Consider the following 21336-nt stretch of genomic DNA (forward strand, 5'->3'; position numbering starts at 1 on the left):
TCGCCATTCCTGGCCTTACTTTACTTTTTAATTAAAAATATAAAAAGGAGTTCCTACGGAGAGTTGTAGCTACATTTGAAAAGTATACAATATTAGTGAGTTTTTCTTTAGTTGGAACTCCTTAATCCATCCTGTGGATGAGTAATGTGTGTCAGACCATGGGACCATCCCTTTAAGTCATTGGTCACGCTATGAAGCTGGATTCCACCAAAGAAATCAGGCCACACATACCCCTGCATGGAAAAGGGGGAGGGAGAAGGAAGAGGGGGACAGAGGGAGAAGGAGGGAGAGAGTGTTCATGCACTCTCCACCTTGATCCCAACAGTTAAGTTGTCCTATGCTGTGTTTTACAGTTGCCAGCTGTAGGTTGTATTCAGTCCTGGGTTCCTTCATGCTCTTTGTCAAGTGAGCAGTGTTGAACTAAATTACACATGTGAAAATCCATGAAATGATAGAAAAGTTAATTATTTCCTTTGTTCTTTAGACTTTTCTTTGTAGAACCACAAAAAAAAAAAAGTTTCAGATTTGGATCAGTGATTTTTTTTTTTCCTTTGCAGGCAAGAAGCTCTTCTGGCTGCTATTAGTGAAAAGGATGCTAACATAGCTCTTCTAGAGCTTTCGTCCTCTAAGAAAAAGACCCAAGAAGAAGTGGCTGCACTGAAACGGGAAAAGGACCGCCTGGTGCAGCAGCTCAAGCAACAGGTATTAGTGGTGCCCAGGAGCACTAGAGGCAGGCAGAGCCGAGTAGAGTGGGGCCCAGTTCCCACCGCCCTCTCAAAAATGTCTGCCACCATAGTACCTTATGTTTCATGCTACATATTAAATATAGAAGATTTTCATAATTAGACATTCAACAGGTCTATGGCTATATCTAAAAAAATTCATAGAATTCTCAATGATTGGCCTAAGTTAGAAGATGTCACAGGTCTCAGCAGTTTAAAAACATTATAAAGTCTCTGTGGTGAATAATTCATACTCACACTTGACTCCTTAGAATACAAAACACTTACTTTCTCTGTGTTTGCAACTTTTGGGATTCAGTTTGCTTTCATTTTGTTGAGACAAGGTCTTGTTATATAGCTCTGGCTGGCCCAGTACTCATTTTGTAGTTCAGGCTGCCCTTGAATTCACAACAGTCTGAACTTCTCTGATGCTGGGATTAAGTGTACACCATCATGTCCAGCTGTATCTAAAACAACTTTTGATAGTTTCCAACAAGAGGACTTAATATTACCAGTAAAATTTTGTTTCACTGGGGGTCAAATCAAGGCATTAATTGACTCTCAGAACATATTAGCCCCAAGTATCAGTGGTTAGTCATATTTCCTTTGAGTTCTACTAAATAACTGAGCAAAAACATTTGTAATTGCTGATACACTTTTTTACGTCCTCTAAGATTACTTAGCAAGTCTCATTTTTAAGATCCTGTAAGTAGTTTGTTTTTATTTCATTATTGTAACAGCAGTCAGGTTCCAGAGTATGGAGCAGAACTACAAATTAGGAGTTTAGGGTTAAAATTAATGAGTTAGGGATATATAAGCTAAGTGGCCTTACAGAGTCGTTAATAATATATGCACTCGTGTGAAAAGGCTTCAATGAGTTGCACTATATTTATTTACACTTCATTTCCCACAAGTCTGAATGAATATTATGGGATGTGAAGATGAATTGGCATCTTCAGAGAATCAGGATCTTCTTGAGAAGACTAGTACCTAAATACAAAGCCATGATGTAATGAGGTCTCTTAGTGCATGCCTAAGAAATGCCTGGGAGTAGCTAACTGTCAGACCCTAAAGCTGTCACTCTCTGTATCCTGCTTGGTTGACTGGAGCCTATTCCTGGTCCCACTGATGTTTCTTTTCACTGTTAAAAGATGAGCATCACTGTTGACACTTGTTTTCGATGCTATTTTATTTGGGATATTGAAGTCTTTACCTCCCTTCCACCAACCCCTTAACCCTGGGTATGAGGAAGAGTATTAATAGGGAGAGGAAGCACAGACCTCTTTACCTCTCCTGGCTGCTTAGGCTTAATGGGTTCTTTTAAGGCAGTATCAATCTCATCAACAACAGACACAGCAAGGAGTCTCCTCCAAGCTGCTATCTTGAAACATTTCTCTCTCAGGGCTCTCCTGTTTATCTTCCTTAGAGTCCTACACTACGCTCCTCTCCATACCACGTGAGATAGGCCGTTACCATCGGGCAAAGACCACACCCCATGTGAGACTATGATCAGCTGCGGACAAACTGAAGTCCAAACTGAAATCCCACACTTGGGACTAAAACAAAAACATATTTACATAACATAACTGAGTTTACGAAGAACCAAAACTTCATTACACATTACCTTTCTATATATGCAGTTTTAATCCGGGTCTCTCCTGAGACCATATCCAGGTGACTGGCACAGGATGGGGGTGGGCTTGCCACTCTACAGTTGAACATTTTCCTAGTTTTCTACTGTGTTGTATTTTAACTGTCTAACCCTTCAATGCCACCTTATTTCCCTAATCTCCAAGTTCTCACCAAAAGGGGGTATTTGACTATTTCTGAGTATTTCCATGCAATGGGAGGAAATGCCAATCACCCTTCCCCCACCCCCTCTCTTAAGTGTTTTGGGACAGGGTTTCTCTGTGTAACTCTGACTGTCCTGAAACTCACTCTTTAGACTAGGCTGGCCTTGAACTCAGAGATTGACCTGCCTCTGCGTCTGCCACCCCGAGTGCTGGGATTAGAGGTGTGGGCCACTGCATCCATCAACTTTTTAAAATTAACTTATGTATTTTGTTGGGCACACATGTGCCACAGTGTGCATGTGGAGGCTAAAGAACAACTTTCAGGTGTTTTTCTTTCTAGAAAAGGAACTTGGCTCACCAGTCTTTTTAGCAAGTGCCTTTACCCACTGAGCCATATCACAGACCCCCACGTAATACTGTAAGTAATTCTTTTATGTGGTTCTGTCCGTTAAGCAGTTGCCGGGTTTTAGTCTCTCTGGGAATTGCTACGACACATATGACACTTTATTGGCTCCCTTCGCTCCTGTTTACTGCTTCACCAGTAAACAGTACAGCCAGTTGTTCTGACAGTCGCTGATTTGAACTTTGAGAGAGGCCTACACTTTGATATGGTGCATCTTGGATTCTAGCAGACCTGGCAAACACTTATCTGAAAACTAACATTTGTTCATACTTTCAAGTGTCTCCTGAATCCTGCTGGAGTGCTGGATATGACAGTTGCCAGTGCTCTGTCCATTTATAAGCAAGCTATCTTCTGTCTCCAGTTGTATCAGCTCTTCCCCAGCGAAGTGCAGATTATTTGACTTCTTTGAAATGTTTGTCTTCTTTGTCCTGTCTTGAAGATTTTTACAGTTGTAAATTATCTTTTCACTGTTGAGAAGAATTTTATTAAAGTTGTTTGGGCATTTGTCAGATGCTTTTTTGTTTGTTTGCTGGTTGGTTTGGTTTGGTTTGGATTGGTTTTTTGAGACAGGATTTCTCTTGTAATCCTGGCTAGCCTCCAATTTACAGAGATCTGCCTGCCTCTACTGGGATTAAAGGCGTGCACCACCATGCCCAGCTTTTTTTTTTTTTTTAAGATTTATTTATTTATTTTACATATATGAATACTCTATCTGGAAGTCACCTGCACACCAGAAGAGGGCATCAGATCCCAGTAGAGATGGTTGTGAGCCACCATGTGGCTGCTGGGAATTGAACTCAGGACCTCTGGTAGACCACAGAGTGCTCTTAACTGCTGAGCTATCTCTGTAGCCCTGTCAGATCCTTTTTTTAAAGCTCAACTTTGGCTTTTTTAGTTTTTGGTCTTAGGCCTTTACTGACTCATTGGAGCAATTTTTAAAAAAGACTATCTTTCATTTATTCCTTGACAATTTCATACATGTATACAATGTATCTGGCACAAGACTCCTCACCACATGCTCCTCCCACTGCTCTGAGTCTGATTCCTGCTGCCTGCTAGGAAGTTGACTAATCTTGTGCAGGTAACCACAGCTGCAGTGAGATCATGAGCGCAACAGTCAAGTCAGTTCTGGAAGACGGCACTTCCTGGCACTCTTCCTCACTTCTGACTCTTAGGTTCTTTCTGCCTCCTCTCCACCAGTTCCCTGATCCTTGGTGGGGTTTATAAAAATGTCACACTTAGGGCTGAGCACTAAACAGACAACATAGTCTCAACATTTTGCCAGTTAAAAGTCTATGTATTATCTGCTGCTGCCCAGCACAGGAAGACTCCTTTGGGCAAGGTTGGGAGCAACTCTAATCTAAGGCTATAAATGTAAATATTTAGAAGACAGTTTGACAACATTTCCATTTATCAAAACAATGGTAGTAAGTTCCCTACTAGGGCCTTGACCTCCTAAACCATGGGTAATAAATACATAGATTCTTACCTATCAGGTTTCTGTAGTACATATAGAGATGTCTTCTGAACACAAGTAAAATTGTATAAAGAAACACTAAAGATCTAATGTGAACCAAACGATGAAAGTCATCATTTTTTGTTTATTTTCTTTCTCTATAAAGAAAATAATAATAATAATGTTGGATGAAGAATCTTTCTTGCCAGCCAAGAAAATAGAGCTTTCTGTAGGCTAGTTACAGGTTTAAAGCCTTTCATTATGAATTAAATTTGGAATGGCAGTCTGTTGCCAATAAAAATAATGGAGAACAAGCCTTTAAAGCTATGTACATAATGTAGTCTCCTGAGTTACCATCATTCTTCATCGTTTAAGAAATGATGACAAGAAAAGCCTTTTCCAGTATTTTTGATCCATGGTTTGTTTAATCAATAGGCAAAGAGTCTGAATTTACGAAGCCAGCTCTATTCAAAATTTTAAAATCAGCATGTCTACTAAAGATGTACAAATTTTTCTCTTGTCATTATTCCCTAAACAATACTACATATTTATATTGACATAAAGTATATATGAGAATATGCAAGAATATGCGTAGGTTATATGTATCTACTATGCCATTTTCTTAAAGATTTGTTTGTTTTTTATTTATTATGTATACAGTATTCTCCCTGCATGTACACCTGCAGGCCAGAAGAGGGCACTAGATCCCATTACAGATGTTTATGAGCCACCATGTGGTTGCAAGGAATTGAACTCAGGACCTCTGGAAGAGCAGCCAGTGCTCTTAACCTCTGAGCCATCTCCAGCCCCACTACTATGCCATTTTTATATAAAGGACTTAGATGTCCTCAGACCGGTATCCATGGAGGAGTGAGTCTTAGAGATTAGAACCCATCTTCACTGACACCAAAGAACAGTTATATACCACGGAGAACAATGATTTTCTATTTAAATATGGACTAAGAGAATCTATTTCCTGGTGTGGTCTCATTTGTCACTTTCAGTACATGTATAAATAATTTTAGTTTCATTTTTACTTGTGTACCAAGAGTGGCCACACTCTTGTATTTTCTTTCACATTTACTGTAAATAGAAGATACAAAGCCACAGTGCCAGCGTTGTAATTGGTGATTTCTCAGCTGGGAATTCACTTTCTTCTAGTAGATTTCTGTGTTTTGAACATGACTGCAGGTGCTGCTGCTGACGTTCTAGAACAGGGTGAGGAATAGCTGCCTGTTAGTCTGTGTCTCACTGATGTAGGTTTTTACCAGTGCCCTCCTTCTTTCCAGCTTGCACAGCTCTGCCCACTGCCCAGTTCCAAAGTGACTCCCAGACCACTGGTCCCAGTTACCAGCATCTGTTAATCATCTTCTCCTCAATGAAAATCCCCTCAACCTCACACAGTAATGATTATTTCAGGAACTGGGGACTGATTCCTAGGATTCCACATAGGATCCCTTGTAAGTTTGCAGTCAGGCTGATGGCCAGGTCTGCATCCTTAGCTTACTTGAGGGCCTGTGATTTCTATTTCTTCTTCCTCTTTCGGTTTAGAGTCAAGTCATCTAATACTTTTCTGATCAACATCGATCCAGTGCTGGCTTAGAAAGAAAGAGATCTTAATTTTTTTAAAAATTATTTTATGTGTGTGGGTGTTTTGCCTGCATGCATATTTTTGCACCACCTGTGTATATGGTGCCCTTGGTGACTAGAAGACAGTGTTTGACCTGGAGTTACAGGTGTGAAGGGGAAAATATAATGTTCTCTGTGTAGGAGTGAGACAGTTCTCTCCTACCACCATGTAGGTACTGGGGGTCAAATTCAGGTCATCAGGAGCTGAGTGAGGTGCCGCACACCTGTAATCCCAGCACTCAGGGAGACAGAGGCAGGCCTGGTCTACAAAGTGAGTCCAGGACAGCCAAAGCTACACAGAGAAACCCTGTCTCGGAAAAATAATAATAATAATAATAATTTTTAAAAAGGGAAAAATGTAAAACTTAGGTCATCAGACTTGGTAGCAAGTGCTGTTATGCACTGAGCCATCTAAGTCTTTTAACATATCTCCTGTATCCCTAGGCTGGCCTCTAACAGCTCATCCTCCGTCCACCTGCTCATAGTACTGGGATTACAGCTTATGCCTCAATACTCAGTTTTAAGATCTGATTTTGGTTAGCAACTGTCACCCCCAAAGAGAACCAGTAAGATAACAGAGCAGTGGTTACACGAGTGGACTGTGTAATTAGTGGGACATTTTGAAAATAGAGTCAACAGGACTTTGTGATTCCATTGCCAGTACACATGGGAAATACAAGGTCAGAAGTAGGTGAAAGTTTTAGATTGAATGACCTGAAAAATAATGTGTGTTAGTTAGACCTATTTGGAAAGGTGAGACCCGAGGAAGCAAGGGCCTTACAGTGCTCTGACTAGCAACAAAATGGTCACCGTGCCCTGCTGTGTATCTCTCACCACAGAGGAGAAGCAGCAGGACACGGTGGAAGGACAACTGCAGTCCCACTTGGAGACTGTCACTTTCCTCTTTGTCAGAGCGTGAGTGTGACCGTGGGACAGTGATTCATCTGATGCCCCACAGGTCTCTCTGAAGGAATGACATCTACAGTCTGGTAAACAGCCTACACAATAGCTCATAGTTTGCTAATAAAAATAAGATTTCAACACTTTCCTTCTATTCCACTCTGTCCTCTTTCTTGACTTGAATGTTTTTCTGTGAAATAGTTTCTGGAATGCTTCGTTAGGCATTAGCTATGACTCTTAGAAGAAAAGGCTAACAATAAAAACCGAACTCCCTTTTCTCAAAAATATATAGGTATGCCCGGCTGATATTGGTGATTTTAATATTTATATAAAATCCACCCAGAACTGAATTAGCTGTTTTAAAAAACAAGTCAGTTCAGCTGGGCGTGGTGGCCCATGCCTTTAATTCCAGCACTCAGGAGGCAGAGACAGGCTGATCACTGTGAGTTCCAGGCCAGCCTGGTCTACAAAGCAAGTCTAGTACAGCTAAGGCTACACAGAGACTTTGTCTCAAAAAACAAACAAACAAACAAAGAACACAAAAAGCCAGTTCTTAGATAACATGAAAATGAGTCCTACCTAAATTTAACTAAAAAATTAAAGTTGCATAATCATGTGTAGTACAGTATACTTAGCAGTATAAAAAATGTCCTAGATAAAGTTGTCTTTCCTGCACAAAGTCACCTCCCTAATTTAGGTCAAGTGAATATAACAAATCCCATAGAATGGGTAGTTGAAATAGTAGTTTGTTTGCTTATAGTCTTAGCGGTCTGAGAAGTCCAAGGTCAAGGTTTCTGCCAACTCCTTTCCTGGTAAGAGCTCTCTTCTCACCTGCAGAGGCTATTTTCTCTGTGTTCACATAGAGGGGATCTTTGACCTATTTGCTCTTAGAACACAATCGTAGTGATTAGGAGTCAACCCTTTGACTTCACTGAGTCTGAATTAGTTCTTAAAGACCTTGTCTCTAGATGCAGTGCCATTGGGTTAGGGCTTTCATATATGAGTAGCTCTACTAAAGCTCTGACAGCATCCTCCAGAAGGCTGTTTAATTGACTTTTACTGTGGATGGGCAGGTGTCATACTCATGAAAGTCTTTAAGGTACATGTTGCTCTACCATGTGACATGGAGATTTTATCTCAATTTAAACTATAAATTTCTTTCTAGACACAAAATCGAATGAAACTAATGGCTGACAACTATGAGGATGACCACTTCAAATCCTCCCGTTCCAATCAGATGAACCATAAACCCTCCCCAGACCAGGTAAGACTGTGCTTTCTTTCTTTCTTTCTTTCTTTTTTTTTCTTTAAAGAACACTTTTATGTCCATATATTTTGTGGTAGCATATTGAAATTTCTAGATTATAAATTAGAAGAAAAATCTTAGCTTTTCCTCAAATAATTTCAATAGGAAGTTGATGATTCTGAGTCTCTTAAGAGCATTTGCCTTATTTATTTTATAAGTACTATAATTAAGTAATTGCCTTGAGGTGAGAAAAAGGAGTGAGTCCTACTTTCCTTATTAAAAGAATTGGTTCCTTTTTAGGAAACCAAGACTCTGCTCAAGCTCAGGTATAGCTCAGGACAGAAATTACTTTTTGTTCAATTGCAGCTTATGTAGTCTCCGCTCAGCATCTCTTAAAGGCACAGCTGAAGGCTGGGACTTCCCTCAGTGCTTGGTAGCTTACCTAACATGTGCAAGGCTCCAGAGTGAATCTCTAGGACCTCAAGAAATAATTTTTAAAAAGTAGGGTGATAGGCGAAACTTAATTTTTTCCCTTGGTTTCCCTGTAGACCCCTTAGCATGACATTCTCAAGGATGCCGTTGCCTTTGGCTTGCTACTACGCAAAAGAGACATTCATGAAAGTAAAGGGAATCACACACAATTGTCAATTTTTGAAAAGAGAAAAAATCCTCCCAGAATCTTGAATGTGATGAAAGGGGAAGAGTATTGAGCAGATTACCTCATAACTCTGTGCCCACAATCAGTTTCAACATCTCTGTCACACCCAGTCTTAAAATGTATAAAAATACAAAGCTAAGGGGAAAATTAATAACCAAGTAATGATATCCATATGCCTGTAAATTCAAGGAAAACTCCCCTGCTAAGTATCTCCACCAAGTGACAGCTGTGGCATCGTCTTAGAAGAAGCCGTAGAAACAGTGTGAATGAAAGTAGCAGTTGATATCTAAATTGTTATTCTTTCTAAGACTCAGAAGGAATGGCCCGGTGTGGTGGCCTTCACTGAGCCAGCTGAGACGCACCTAGTACTTCAGCGGGGAGACAGACTCAGCCTTATGTAAATTGGGCAGCTGTCTTCCTGGTGTCCCCCTACTTAGAAAGCACTGTTTTCTCTGTCTGCTTCCTGCTACTGGAATTAAGACTGCCTAGCCTCTGCATGAAGCGCCTCAGACCTTCTCCATGAAACAGGTTTGCGTATGAGGTGAGGTGATTGGAACGGGGAGACAAACAGAGATGGAGGAAGACAGCCAGCAGGCCCTACAGAAAAGTTCTGACTTGGTAGTGTTGCACACCAGCTCTGGGAAAGCTGGAGGTGGACGTGGAACTGTAAGCAAGTTACTAATTTGTAGTTAGGGAGCCAGAACCTAGTGTAAAAGCAGCCAAGGACTTATTTTCTGCTACATTATGCTTATGTCTTTGTTTTAATACTAACCAACTCTTTTTCATTCCCATGCTGCCCTGGGGCATTGTTCCCTTGTCATCTTTCCCCATAGGATGAGGAGGAGGGTATATGGGCATAGCCAATCAGATGCGCTTAGTTCAGCCATTTTGTTCAGAACGGTGAGAAACGGCTTTCCTGAACTACAGAAATGATTTTCGTTTGTTTCCATGTTTCTTTCCCCATGATCACCCTCACCTCTTGCTCTGTACAGTCATGACTCCCCAGTGTGCTTTCTGCTCCTTTGTCTTCACATGGTCCTTGTGTGGGTTGCTGTGCTTTTGACATCGTGGGGTTTGGACTTTGTGGCTTTTTTTTTCCTTTTTGTGTGTTATTAGTCACATTTATAATTTCTTTCTCTACAATTTGGACAGAACTTCCAGGGCATATGACTAAATTTCTGCAATTAATGATTTTACTTATAAGTCACCCTATCTCTGGTGGTTTTACAAGGTCCTGGTTAGTAACTCAGCACAAATTAACAAATGTGCTATTAGCCTGTGTTCAAAATACGTTTTATGATAATTATAACTATTCAACCTGTTTTAATTTTGTTTTTTAAAAACTGTACTGTGAACCATACTGTACCTCCTCATGGTCCTATCTACCAATAATATGCTGAATTCTGAGGGTCAGTCCCTAGGATCTCCCTGGGACTTCGACGTTACTCTTAAAATATCAGTAATGAAAAAGAGGAACAATGGAATAAAGGAGGAGGTTTTCTTAGAAAAAAAAATGTTTTAAATTCCTTTTCATAGATTGCTGATGTGTTCAACAGCTGCCAGGGCCCTGGCCCTGTACAGGCCAGTAGGCTGGAAAACACCGTGCAGCTGTGGCAGCATCTTGCTTTGATCTCATGCCCTTGAGGTTTGCCTAAGGAAATCAGTTTCTAGGAAAGTGATAATTGTGACTACTAAGCTCACACGTACTGGTCCTTGCATCCGCTGGACACACTGCCCATGCTTATGTTGACCTCACTCCTTTGGAGTCAGTTCTCGCTGAAATGTCTGTGTCTTGATGTTAAACTGCCTAAAAATGCAAACAATGTCAGCCTCTCAATATTGAACACAGCCAAAAAGGATAGCAGGTAAGTTGTTCAGTGGCCATGTGACTTTTAGTAGCAGGTGTGAAATGTGCAGGACAGGAAAAGGGCAATATCAGCCAAAGTGTTACATGTCATAAAAGCTAAAAACCAAAGGAAATCGGTGTCCTGGTAGACTGTCTGCATGCTGGAGGGGCATGCATTTGTCACAGTGAGGCATGCAGGGGCCACACATAGTTACTGTTCTACCTACTCTGTTTTGGCAGGACACAGTAGCTTCTTGGCTTGCCACAGCAAGAAGTGTGCCCCTTGAATACACGAGCAGAATTGTGTACTGCCCTTCTCTAGTCAAAGATAAACAAATTATTCCTTTGGAAAATAAGGCTACTAGGTAATTTCACCAGGAAATTGAATAAATAAATAAGGCATCTCATGTCCTGGGTCCATGTCTGCTGCCCTAAAGGAGCAGCATCTGTCCTGAGATCCCCCTGCTCTTGCACTTAGCCTTTCCCGACTGCTCCTGCATGTGTTGGTGGCTCACACGGCGCCCTTGCAGCTAGCCAGTCAGACCTGTTGCCGATACAATACAGTGCTTCATACCCTCTAAACTCTGCGACACAACTTTACATGGTAAAACATTTTACCTAAGAAAATACATAATAGTTGTGATGTGGGCCTGTAATACCAGCACTTGGAAATCTGAGGCAGAAAGATTATAAATTCAAGGCTATCTTGATCTATATAGCAAAACCCAGTCTCAAAAACAAAATCAAGAATTGTATGAGTGATCCCTAACACACTGCAGGGCTTTGGCTTCCTTTTCTCCTGTGCTTATTTCTTTGCTGTTTCCATAAAGAATTGGTTTTTCTTAACAAAATTTTGAATTCGAAATTGGTATTTTCTTGCCAACTTAGGAACTTAATGTTTTGTCTAAATCATTTTATAAGATACCACTCACAGGCGAAGCTTGAGTCTAAAGTATAAACTGTAAGTGATCAGCTGGGAAGAGCTGGAAGGTCTGGCTTGGGCCAGGCTGCGGCTGACGCTGCAGAGCCTGGGGGTTCAGAGTGCAGACTTTGGAGCAGGCGCTACTGAGTCCTTGCAGTAGCATCTCTCCACCCTGATTTCCCCTGTAAGAGGCAGTGGTGGTGAGACACGAAACCAGACTACAAGGCCTAGATCTAGACACCTCCACTTAACTCTGGGGCTGAGGGAAAGTGAGGTCACCTCTCTGTAGTGGTTTCTTTACTGCATGAGTTTATCAGTGCTTTGTGTTAATGTAAGATGCTGTCAGCAGTTCCCTGTGTCCCTAAGCACTGTACTGTGTGAACGCTGTTACTTTTTTTTTCCTGTTGATCATTAATTTAGATCTCATTCTGAGAAGAATAAATTTTCAGTGACTATTAGTTACTATTATTGGAAATATCATCATCTAAGTACATTGCTTTCATTTCAGAAGTAAAACTATGGGGAGGTTTGGAAGTCATGACTCAGGGGCCCCAGGTGTTTCTGTGTTCTAGGACGAGTGACTAGTAGCTGTTCCTAAGCTGTAACTAAGACACATTTTACTACTGAAGTTTGATGTCATGTGTGTCGAGGAATATTTCTCTTTAGGAAAACACTTTGCAGGCTGGCAAGATTGCATGCTCACACGCACACAGACAGTAATAATTGAAATAAGACACTGAATTTTGTTAGGAGTCACTGTAAAATATACATAGTCAGTGGCATTTTCTTTAAAATAATACAGTCAACAGCAGTGACATGTTTGCCAACATACAGTAAGACACCAAACAGTAGTACAGCTCTGACCTCCTTGGCCAGCCCAGTGGAGAGCAACAGAGCAAAGATGTACTGCCTGGTTTTATGTCAACTTGACACAAGCTAGAGTAGTCAGAGAGGAGGGGGACTCAACTGAGAAAATGCCTCCATAAAATCCCATTATCAGTCCTTTTCTTAAGTAGTGCTCAGTGGTGCAGCCAAGCCCATTTTGAGTGGGGCCACCCCTAGGTTGGGGGCTTGGTTCTATGAAAGCAGACTGAGCAAGCCATGAGGAGCAGGCCAGCAAGCAGCACCACCACCACCCCCAGGGCCTCTATATCAGCTCCTGCCTTTAGGTTCCTGACCTATTAGAGTTCCTGTCCTGAATTCCTTCAATGATGGATAGTGATGTGAAAGTGTAAGCCAAATAAACTCTTTCTTTCCCACTTTGCTTTTGGCCATGGTGTTTCATCGCAGCAACAGAAACCCTAGAAGATTTCCTGTCTAAATTAGCTTGTTCATGCTGCTCCCTGTCCCTTTACTTTATCCTTTTTCCTTCTTCCTTGACAGTAGAACATAGGATCCCTGAGTAAAGGGATATTAATATGATTACTTTTGCATTCTTGTTATCCATAACAATTGCCTTTGTGTAATACACCTCAGTTTAGTAGGTATATATGCACACAAATAATATATACATAATTATAAAATAGAAACGATTTATTTATTTATTCACAAAATCCAGGGAAGCAGAAACAACTTACATTGAAACCAAGTATACAGAAATGGCTTTGAGCCAGTGTAGTGCTAGTGTTAGCATCACTATTATAAAAAGCAGAACCTCAGAGAAATTCTGGAGATGGGAGATGCAAAGGAAAGCTATAAAGAAGCCCTGACATCTGGCACCTGCTATTTTCATTCTAACTATAGCAGAGTGAGTATAACTCAAAAATGCTTTCTGACTGCCACTTGAAACTTCTCCTCACGTGACTCATAACTGTCAAGACTGGTCACCCACTCTTCAGGGACTTTGCACTGAAGAAGTTTATAACATTGGGTGCCAATTATAGTGGGGCTTTCTTTGGATTGCCAGCTCCTAATAATGACAGTGAGACTTTTTATTAATTATGAAAGCGAGGTCTTGGCTTAGTCTTGTTCCCAACTAGCTCTTACAATGTAACTCATTTATTCTAATCTATGCTCTACCATGTGGCTCATTGCCACTCAGTCTCTTAGTCCCTGCACCTGTTTCTTCCTTAACATTTGGCTACTGAATTCTCGCAGAATTCTCTGATTCTTTCCCAAAGTTCCTCTCTCTGCCAAGAAGTCCCACCTTCCTTTTCTACCTTTGCTATAGGCCATTCAGCTCTCTATTAAACCAATCAGAAGGTGTTGGGAGAAGTATTTACAAAATATGATGCAGCCACCGAGTGGTGGTGGCACACGCCTTTAATCCCAGCACTTGGGAGGCAGAGGCAGGCATATCCCTGTGAGTTCAAGGCCAGCCTGGCCTACAAAGCGAGTCCAGGACAGTCAAGGCTTCACGGAGAAACCCTGTCTCGAAAAACCAAAAAATAAAAATAAAACAACAGTACCAATATCTGCCCTGCAATCAGATTCTGTGGGTACAGAAATTAACATTTGAATAATACGAAGACAGCCTCTACACAGTGCACAAAAAGATCACCCCAACAGAAGTTGGCTTGTCTAAAACTGATGTCAGGCCCCTCAAATAAAGTTAGTCCTTATCATAGGCCATAAAGTCTTTCTATAGAGACCTTCAGTTACTAACGTGTGGAAATGAGATTATACGTGTAACAGAAAAACATGAAAACATGAAAGTTTTTCAAAGCAAGATTTGGATGAGAATTTAGAATGAGAGATGCCGTGAGCATTAGCACTGCTTTTGAAAGAAGTGTTTTAGACATTTCTCTGCATCTGTTCTAGTGAAGTGTGCTCATTGCTCCCTTATCTGTTGGCCAGTCTTAGGGTTATCCTGCTATGATGAAGCATCATGAGCACAAGCAACTCGGGGAGTAAGGATTTATTCCACTCACCATCCCTTGTAACAGTTTACCCTGAAAAGTAGTGAAGGCAGGAACTCAAGCAGCACAGAAACCTGGAAGCAGGAGCTAATGCAGAGGCCTTGGAGGGGTGCTGCTTACTGGCTTGCTCCCCATGATTTCTCAGCCTGCTTTCTTATAGAACCCAGGACCACCAGCCTGGAGTTACCCCATCCACAATGGGCTGGGCCCTCCCATAATATCAATCACTGAGTAAGAAAACGCCCCACAGGCTTCCTACAGCCTGATCTTATGGAAACGTTTTTTTCAATTGAGGTTCCCTTCTCTGATTACTTTAGCTTGTTTCAAGTTGACATAAAACTAGACAGTACCACACATACTTAAGAGTGTTCAGATTGTAGTAGTGCTGCAGTTTGCAAGTCATTTAAGTCTTTACAAAGTTTTTTTTTTTTTTAAGAAGAGAAGTGTTAAATAAGTCAGCAGAGTTGAGGAGTGTCCAGCCTGTTGCCTTCTCTAGACCACATTGGATGAAGAATCTTGGGCCACACTTTAACTATATGAACAGTAACAAAAGTTAATGGGGAGGGTGGGAGTTCCATATAATTTTTGTGACATCTACCACTACAAATAACTAAAAAAGTCCTCACATGATAATCCAAACTATATGGCACCTCATGCAGAGTCTTTTAAAATCATCAGGTAGTTTGTGATCATTAATAAAGAAAATAACATTGTAAAAGGAACTTTCACTTGCATGCTTCAGTTGTTGTCTGGGAGGCTTACTGCCTCCATCTGCTAACCTAGGCCTAGTCCTGGAAGCTTCTAGCCTCTGTACAGTCTAACCTAGGCCTAGAATGTTTTCAGCCTCTGAGACTAACTGCTTAATTAATAAGCTCGCCCTTTTTTGTTCTTTCTGAGCTCTGGTCTGGCTGTTTCAACTCAGCTGTTCTGGCTCAGACTCCTCTCCCAGCTGACTTATTCAATCTGGCTTCTTTCTTGGCCCCTGAACTGCTCTGCTTGCCTTCAAACTAACTCCAGCAATCTGCTCTAGTCTTCTGGCTCTTTCTCATTCTCTGGCTCCTTCTGTCTTCACAAGCTCATGTCTAGCTTGTTCCCTCATAGAACCTCTCTCTGTAAAACGTTCCCAATGCAAATGCCGTCTCTCTCTCTCTCTCTCTCTCTCTCTCTCTCTCTCTCTCTCTCTCTCCCCTTTCTCTCCCCTCCCCCTCCCTCCCTCCCTTCCTTTCCCTCCCTCCCTCCCTCCCCCTCCTTATGTAACTTTCTTTCCCTCTCCTTTCTCATGAGAGTTGAGTGTATCCTATTCTGTCAGTTCCTCTCTTGATTTGTCACTTTTTCTGCCACTCAATTAGACATTATATTTTTGGCTTGGGGGGGGGCGCAGGCTAGACACCATTTTTAAACATGGGTGCTTCCTTCTATAAACTCACTTTACCTTCTTTGTATGGGATTAAAGATATGTACCACCACACCTAGATCAAAGTTTTTCTTTACCTGGAACTTGCTCTATACCAAGCTGGCCTTGAACTCAGATCGGTTTGCCTCTGTCTCTTGGATTAAAGGTGTGTTTGCATTCCAGCAAGGTCACATGGACCTAGGAGGTCCTTGGATGTGATCCCTTGCCAGAGCAGCCATGTTCTAAATTAAATTTCCCCCTTTCTGTTTTAACTAAAAATTGTACGCAGTTTGACTTTTACGAAAATAAAAAAACAATTATTAGCTGGGCAGTGGTGGCGCACGCCTATAATCCCAGCACTTGGGAGGCAGAGGCAGGCGATCACTGTGAGTTCAAGGTCAGCCTGGTCTACAAAGTGAGTCTAGGACAGCCAAGGCTACACAGAGAAACCCTGTCTCAAAAACCAAAAAAGAAGAAGAGGAAGAGGAGGAGGAAGAAGAAAGAATCAAAGGATCAAAGAAAGAATCATTAATCCCACAAACTTAACAGCCCACATTTCCTTATGAAGATCCACCCAGTCATGATCTTCCATAATTGCAGTCCTGATCATCTGTCCTTCAGCATCAAGGTTTTCAAGTCTGGCAGTCTGATGAAGGATCTGTCCTTCTTCAGCTGCCTTGTTGAGCTGTCTCCATGCAGGGGAATCTGCCTGCTGCTTCATCTTCATTGCTGTCTTTCTGCGTCTCTTCCTTGAACATATCTAATAAGTTTTGTTAATTTTTTTATTATAAAAGTAAAAATATATTATAAAACTAGTCAGATATTTGGCATTGTCTTTGAGAGACCAATGCATCAATACCTGGGTTAAAGAAAGTAGTTCCAGATCTCTGAGTTCCCAAGGTAATCATGAAGCATTTTTACCTTAGTGTGCTTCGTTCCTTGGATACTGTAAATAAGTGTGTACTTTCCTACAGGTGTATGCATCCATATGTGAGTGCATACATACATGTGTACATGTGGAGGCCAGAAGTTATCACTGGGTGTCTGTCCTCTTCCAAAATATTTCAGTGAACTTAGAGCTCACTGATTGGCTAGTCTACGTGGCCATCTCCTGCCCACTTAGGTTTTACCTGGATTCTTAGGTTCCAAATTCCAGTCCTTTTGTTTATAGCCCAAGTAGTTTATCTGAGCGATCTCTACAGCCTTAGTGTCCTTCATTTGTTTAAAAAAACAAACAAAAAACAAAACAACAACAACAAAAAAGCAGTTGCTCACAGATTAGGTGCTGCCTAAAAGAGATGGCATGAATTAGGCATGGTTGCAATGAGGTATATTTGTCTTTGGGAAGATAGAAACTATAAAAGTTAAGTAGAGATGGTTGCCTTTTTCTTTAGGCTGAACATCAGATTGTGGCTCTGTGCATTCCATTTGAAAATTGACAGGTCACCTGGAATTGAAATCACAAATATACCAAAGTATATACTGGAAATCTTCAGGGCTGCTTTCAAGTTCTTGTATCAAATTGAAAAGCAAGGCTGTGTATTTCCCACTGTCCATAGGACTATCAATGCATTGAAATGCATAAAATTGTTTGCCTTGATTTGAGCTTGCCATAATTTTAATTCTATTTGCAATACTATTTGATTAGAAATTTTATATTGATAAGTTGATTTTTATCTTAAATCTGTATATTTAACTCATTTAAATAAGTAATTAAAATCACTAAAAAATGCTAAATATATAAGCCAGTTTTCACCATCAAGTTCTGGCACAAAGTTTGTTTATGATCTTACAAACAGCTTAAGATGTTGAAGATCATAAAGTCTATCAATCTGTCTTCAACTTCGCCATCTTATCTCTGAAAGTAAACAACAAGCATAGTCTGCCTCGGTCATTGTATAGGGGAGTTTTAGGACTGATAAGGACTTAATCTCTTGCCTATTACTAAAACACGTGTAAATATGAAACTCAAATGCAAATTTTCTTATGTAGGTATGGTGTACAAGTGCACTGTCCTCTTTTAATCCTACCTGCCATCCCTGAGGCATCATCACTAAGTATCTGCAGGGTGACAAAGAAAGTTAATTTAATATAATTTTTTATTGCTTTTTATAACTCTCTTGATTTTTTTTCTGTTATTTAGTCATTTCAACACTCATGCTCGAGAATTACACAGTCAAGTTACCCCCCCCCTCAAAAAAAAGTTTGAATCACTTTTCATTGCTTTAGCAACCTCATGGGACTTTTCCCTGAAGATACAAAATACGAGGGCTAGAGAGATGGCTCAGTGATTAAGAGCACCACCTGCTTTTTCAGAGGTCCTGAGTTCAAGTCCACATGGTGGCTCACAATCATCTGTGATCTGTTGCCCTCTTCTGCAGATAAAGCACTCATATACAATAAATAAAATAAAATTTTAAAAAATATGAGAAAGTGTATTAAAGCATACAAAGTTTGCTTGGCCCCATCAAAGTTACTGCTCGGTGAGGCTAAGATGGGAGAATTACAAGTCAGTGGGCAACTGGGACCTCATAAAGTAGGGCAAGAGGAGACAGAGAAAGCTTTGACATGGATGTAAGTATGGACATTAGGGAAAAGAGACAGACTTATGAAATGACAATGTTGCAACACCCAGCAGTCGTTGGCCTGGCCTTCTCTGAAGAGTCACATTTAACCAACACTTGGGAGACAAAGGCAGGATCTCTGAGTTTGAGGCCAGCCTGGTCTACAGAGTGAGTTTCTAGACAGCCAGAGCTACACACAGAGAAAACCTGTCTTGGGAGGGGAAAGAAAAAAAAAAGAGGAGGACGAGGAGGAAGCAAGAAGATAAAGAGTTCAAAAGTTTTCCTCAGCTAAATAGTTTGTGGCCAGCCTGAGCTGTGTGAGACCCTGTTTCAGAATTACTCCCTGCCCCCAAAAAAGAACAAGAAAAAAGGATATGTGATTTTGGTGGCTTTTGAAGTTATATTGTTTAAAGAACTTAAAAGCTTAAGTTTAAAATGTTTTGGTGTACTTGTTCTTAACTACAAAGCTTTTGGCAAGTGTTTTTTTTTTTTCTTGGAACAAAATTGAGACAATATGTCACTCTGAATGTAAGCTGGCCCTGGTAGTGTCAAAGTTAGGCAATCTCTTGTCTCAGCCTCCCCAGTCCTGGGATTACAGGTCTGTACTCTGAGCTTCGCTCATAAGGTAGATTCTTGGATTTGTTATGTAAGTGTATAGACTGATGTCTTAGGGTTTTGTTGCTGTAAAGAGACACCATGACCAAGGCAACTCTTAATATGGAAAACATTTAATTGGAGCTGGCTTACAGTTCAGAGGTTCAGCCCACTATCATCATAGTGGGAAGCATGGGAGCCTTCAGGCAGTCACAGTGCTGGAGGACCTGAGAGTTCTACATTTTCATCCTCAGGCAGCAGAAGGGGACTGGATGTGTTTCACACTGGGCAGGGCTTGAGTGTGTGTGTGTGTGTGTGTGTGTGTGTGTGTGTGTGTGTGTGTGTGTGTGTGTGTGTGTGTATGACCTCAAAGTCCCACCTCCATAGCAATACACTTCCTCTAACAAGGCCACAACTCCTTATAGTGCCAGTCCCCATTGGCCAAGCACTCATACACATGAGTCTGTGGGAGCCATTCCTATTAAAACCACCACAGCTGGTAAGATGAAAACATAGGGAAAGGGGTCAAAGGAATCCTTACAATGTTGGGGTAAATGAAATTAAGGCATGCTTTGACTGTAAACATAGTTCCTGATCTTGGTTCCCCCTTCTGAGACTTTAATTACTTATCTTGAGGGTTGATACTAGCCTAAGTTCCATTTTCTAAAGCTTCTACATGCTGAATTAGGGATATAGACCCTGCCTATCCTAAAGTCTCAGGAGTCTTAGAAGTCTCAGTCTGTCTAAGCTAGGAGTCAGACGACCATCATTTAGTGAGACTCTAGTAGAAACTGTGTCACTGCTGAAAACATCAGACTGCAAAATCAATAAGCATAATACAGATGGGTTGTACCTAATTTAGCACCAAATATAGAAGGATATTTTAGCATCATAATATGTTTCAGACATTGATCTCAGTAAATCACTACAGTGTTGTGGATGAACCTGACAGATTTATTCTTAGAGGACTAAAGGCCAAGTTGCCACCTATACATCCATAGCAATTTTCCCTAGTGGTACAGGTTCCCTCTTGAGCTTAAAAATGAGGTCCCTTGGGTTAGAAAAAGAAATTTAGAAGTATATTTTTAGTTGTATACTGAGAATATAGCAAAACAGGAGCAGTTCCAAAAAAGGAATCCAACTAGATTAGAGGGGAAATGTTGCATGATTATATGTGATTATATGAGCAGTTCCTGAAAAAAAAAAAAAAAACAGTAAAGCAAACCAAAACATGAAGATGGCCCAGAGCTACTGTTAAGTTTAGAGGTAGGGCTCACCCTGGTGCACAAGTGTTCTCATGGCTGTCGATTGTGACCATTCTCCATATCCACAAGTACAGCTGGAGAAGGAAGTTATGGATCTTGTAATGTCCCCATAGGTTTTCCTAAATAGGAATTCCCGAGGCTGAGACTGACACTTGTTATCACTCTAGCTTTTGAAAGTTGCTTCTTAAAGGCCTAGTCAGTCTTTCGATGTCAAGTTTCCCTCCACACTGGTTACTGTACAAATGCCCATCAGGTAAGGAATAGAAAAAAACTGCAATACCAACAAGACAAATTAAGTCTGGCTGGGCATAGTGGCTCACACCTTTAATCCCAGCACTTGGAAGGCAGAGGCAGGTGGGTTGCTATGAGTTCTAGGACAGCCAAGGCCACACAGAGAAACCCTGTCTTGGGGGCGGGGCGAGTCTGATCTGCCACATCAAGTTTCCAAAGCATTATGGTTGTTACCTATGTTTCTTGTGGGCCATGTATACATGTTACCTTTTCTTTTGAAGTAGTGCATATAGATGTACAAATAGTAGTTCTGTTCTTAACTTTTGAAGAACCCTCACATAGATGTCTATAATGGCTGTACCAGGTACATTTCCACCAGCACTGTATAGGGGTCCCCATCTCCCCAAATCCTCACCGGTAGTTCTTGTCATTTGTCTCTTTGGTTTTTGTTTGTTTTGGTTGTGTGTGTGTGTGTGTGTGTGTGTGTGTGTGTGTGTGTGTGTGTGTGTGTGTCTGTTGTGTGCACACGTGCGCCACCATGCCCAGCCATCATTTGTCTTTTAAAAGGCCATTTTTATTGGGTGGAATTGATTCTTGAAACAGTTTTAATTTTCATTTACCTGGTAGCTAAGGATATCAAACTATTTTCAAATAATTGTGGGCCTCTTGTTTTTCATCTTGTAGTTCATTTATTGGTTGAATGATTTGAAGTTTTCTTTATTTTTTTTTCAGTCTTACATACACCTATTGGATGTGTAGTTGGCAAAGATTTGTTCCATTCACTAAGCTATCTGTCTTCAGTTGGTTCCCAATTTCCTTTGCTGCACAGAAGCATTTTAAATTCATATCATCCTAC

General features: G+C 40.9%; 1 protein-coding gene across 8 annotated transcripts in view; it reads left to right on the forward strand.

Moving 5' to 3' along the window:
* The window catches only part of ERC1 (ELKS/RAB6-interacting/CAST family member 1), a 277582-nt gene that overhangs the window by 212212 nt on the left and 44034 nt on the right, over nt 1-21336 (forward strand). For 5 of the 8 annotated variants that reach the window (XM_084766086.1, XM_084766087.1, XM_084766083.1 and 2 more), the window contains 2 exons: nt 558-702; nt 8069-8167. In XM_084766086.1, the coding sequence (XP_084622212.1) occupies nt 558-702; nt 8069-8167 (244 nt within the window). Of the gene's footprint in view, nt 1-557; nt 703-8068; nt 8168-9640; nt 9708-21336 lie in introns of all 8 variants that reach the window. The other 3 variants (XM_084766089.1, XM_084766090.1, XM_084766088.1) reach the window with 1 other exon arrangement.

The sequence above is a fragment of the Acomys minous genome (genome assembly GCF_964271855.1).
Source record: "Acomys minous genome assembly, chromosome: 17".
Taxonomy (NCBI): Eukaryota; Metazoa; Chordata; class Mammalia; order Rodentia; family Muridae; genus Acomys; species Acomys minous.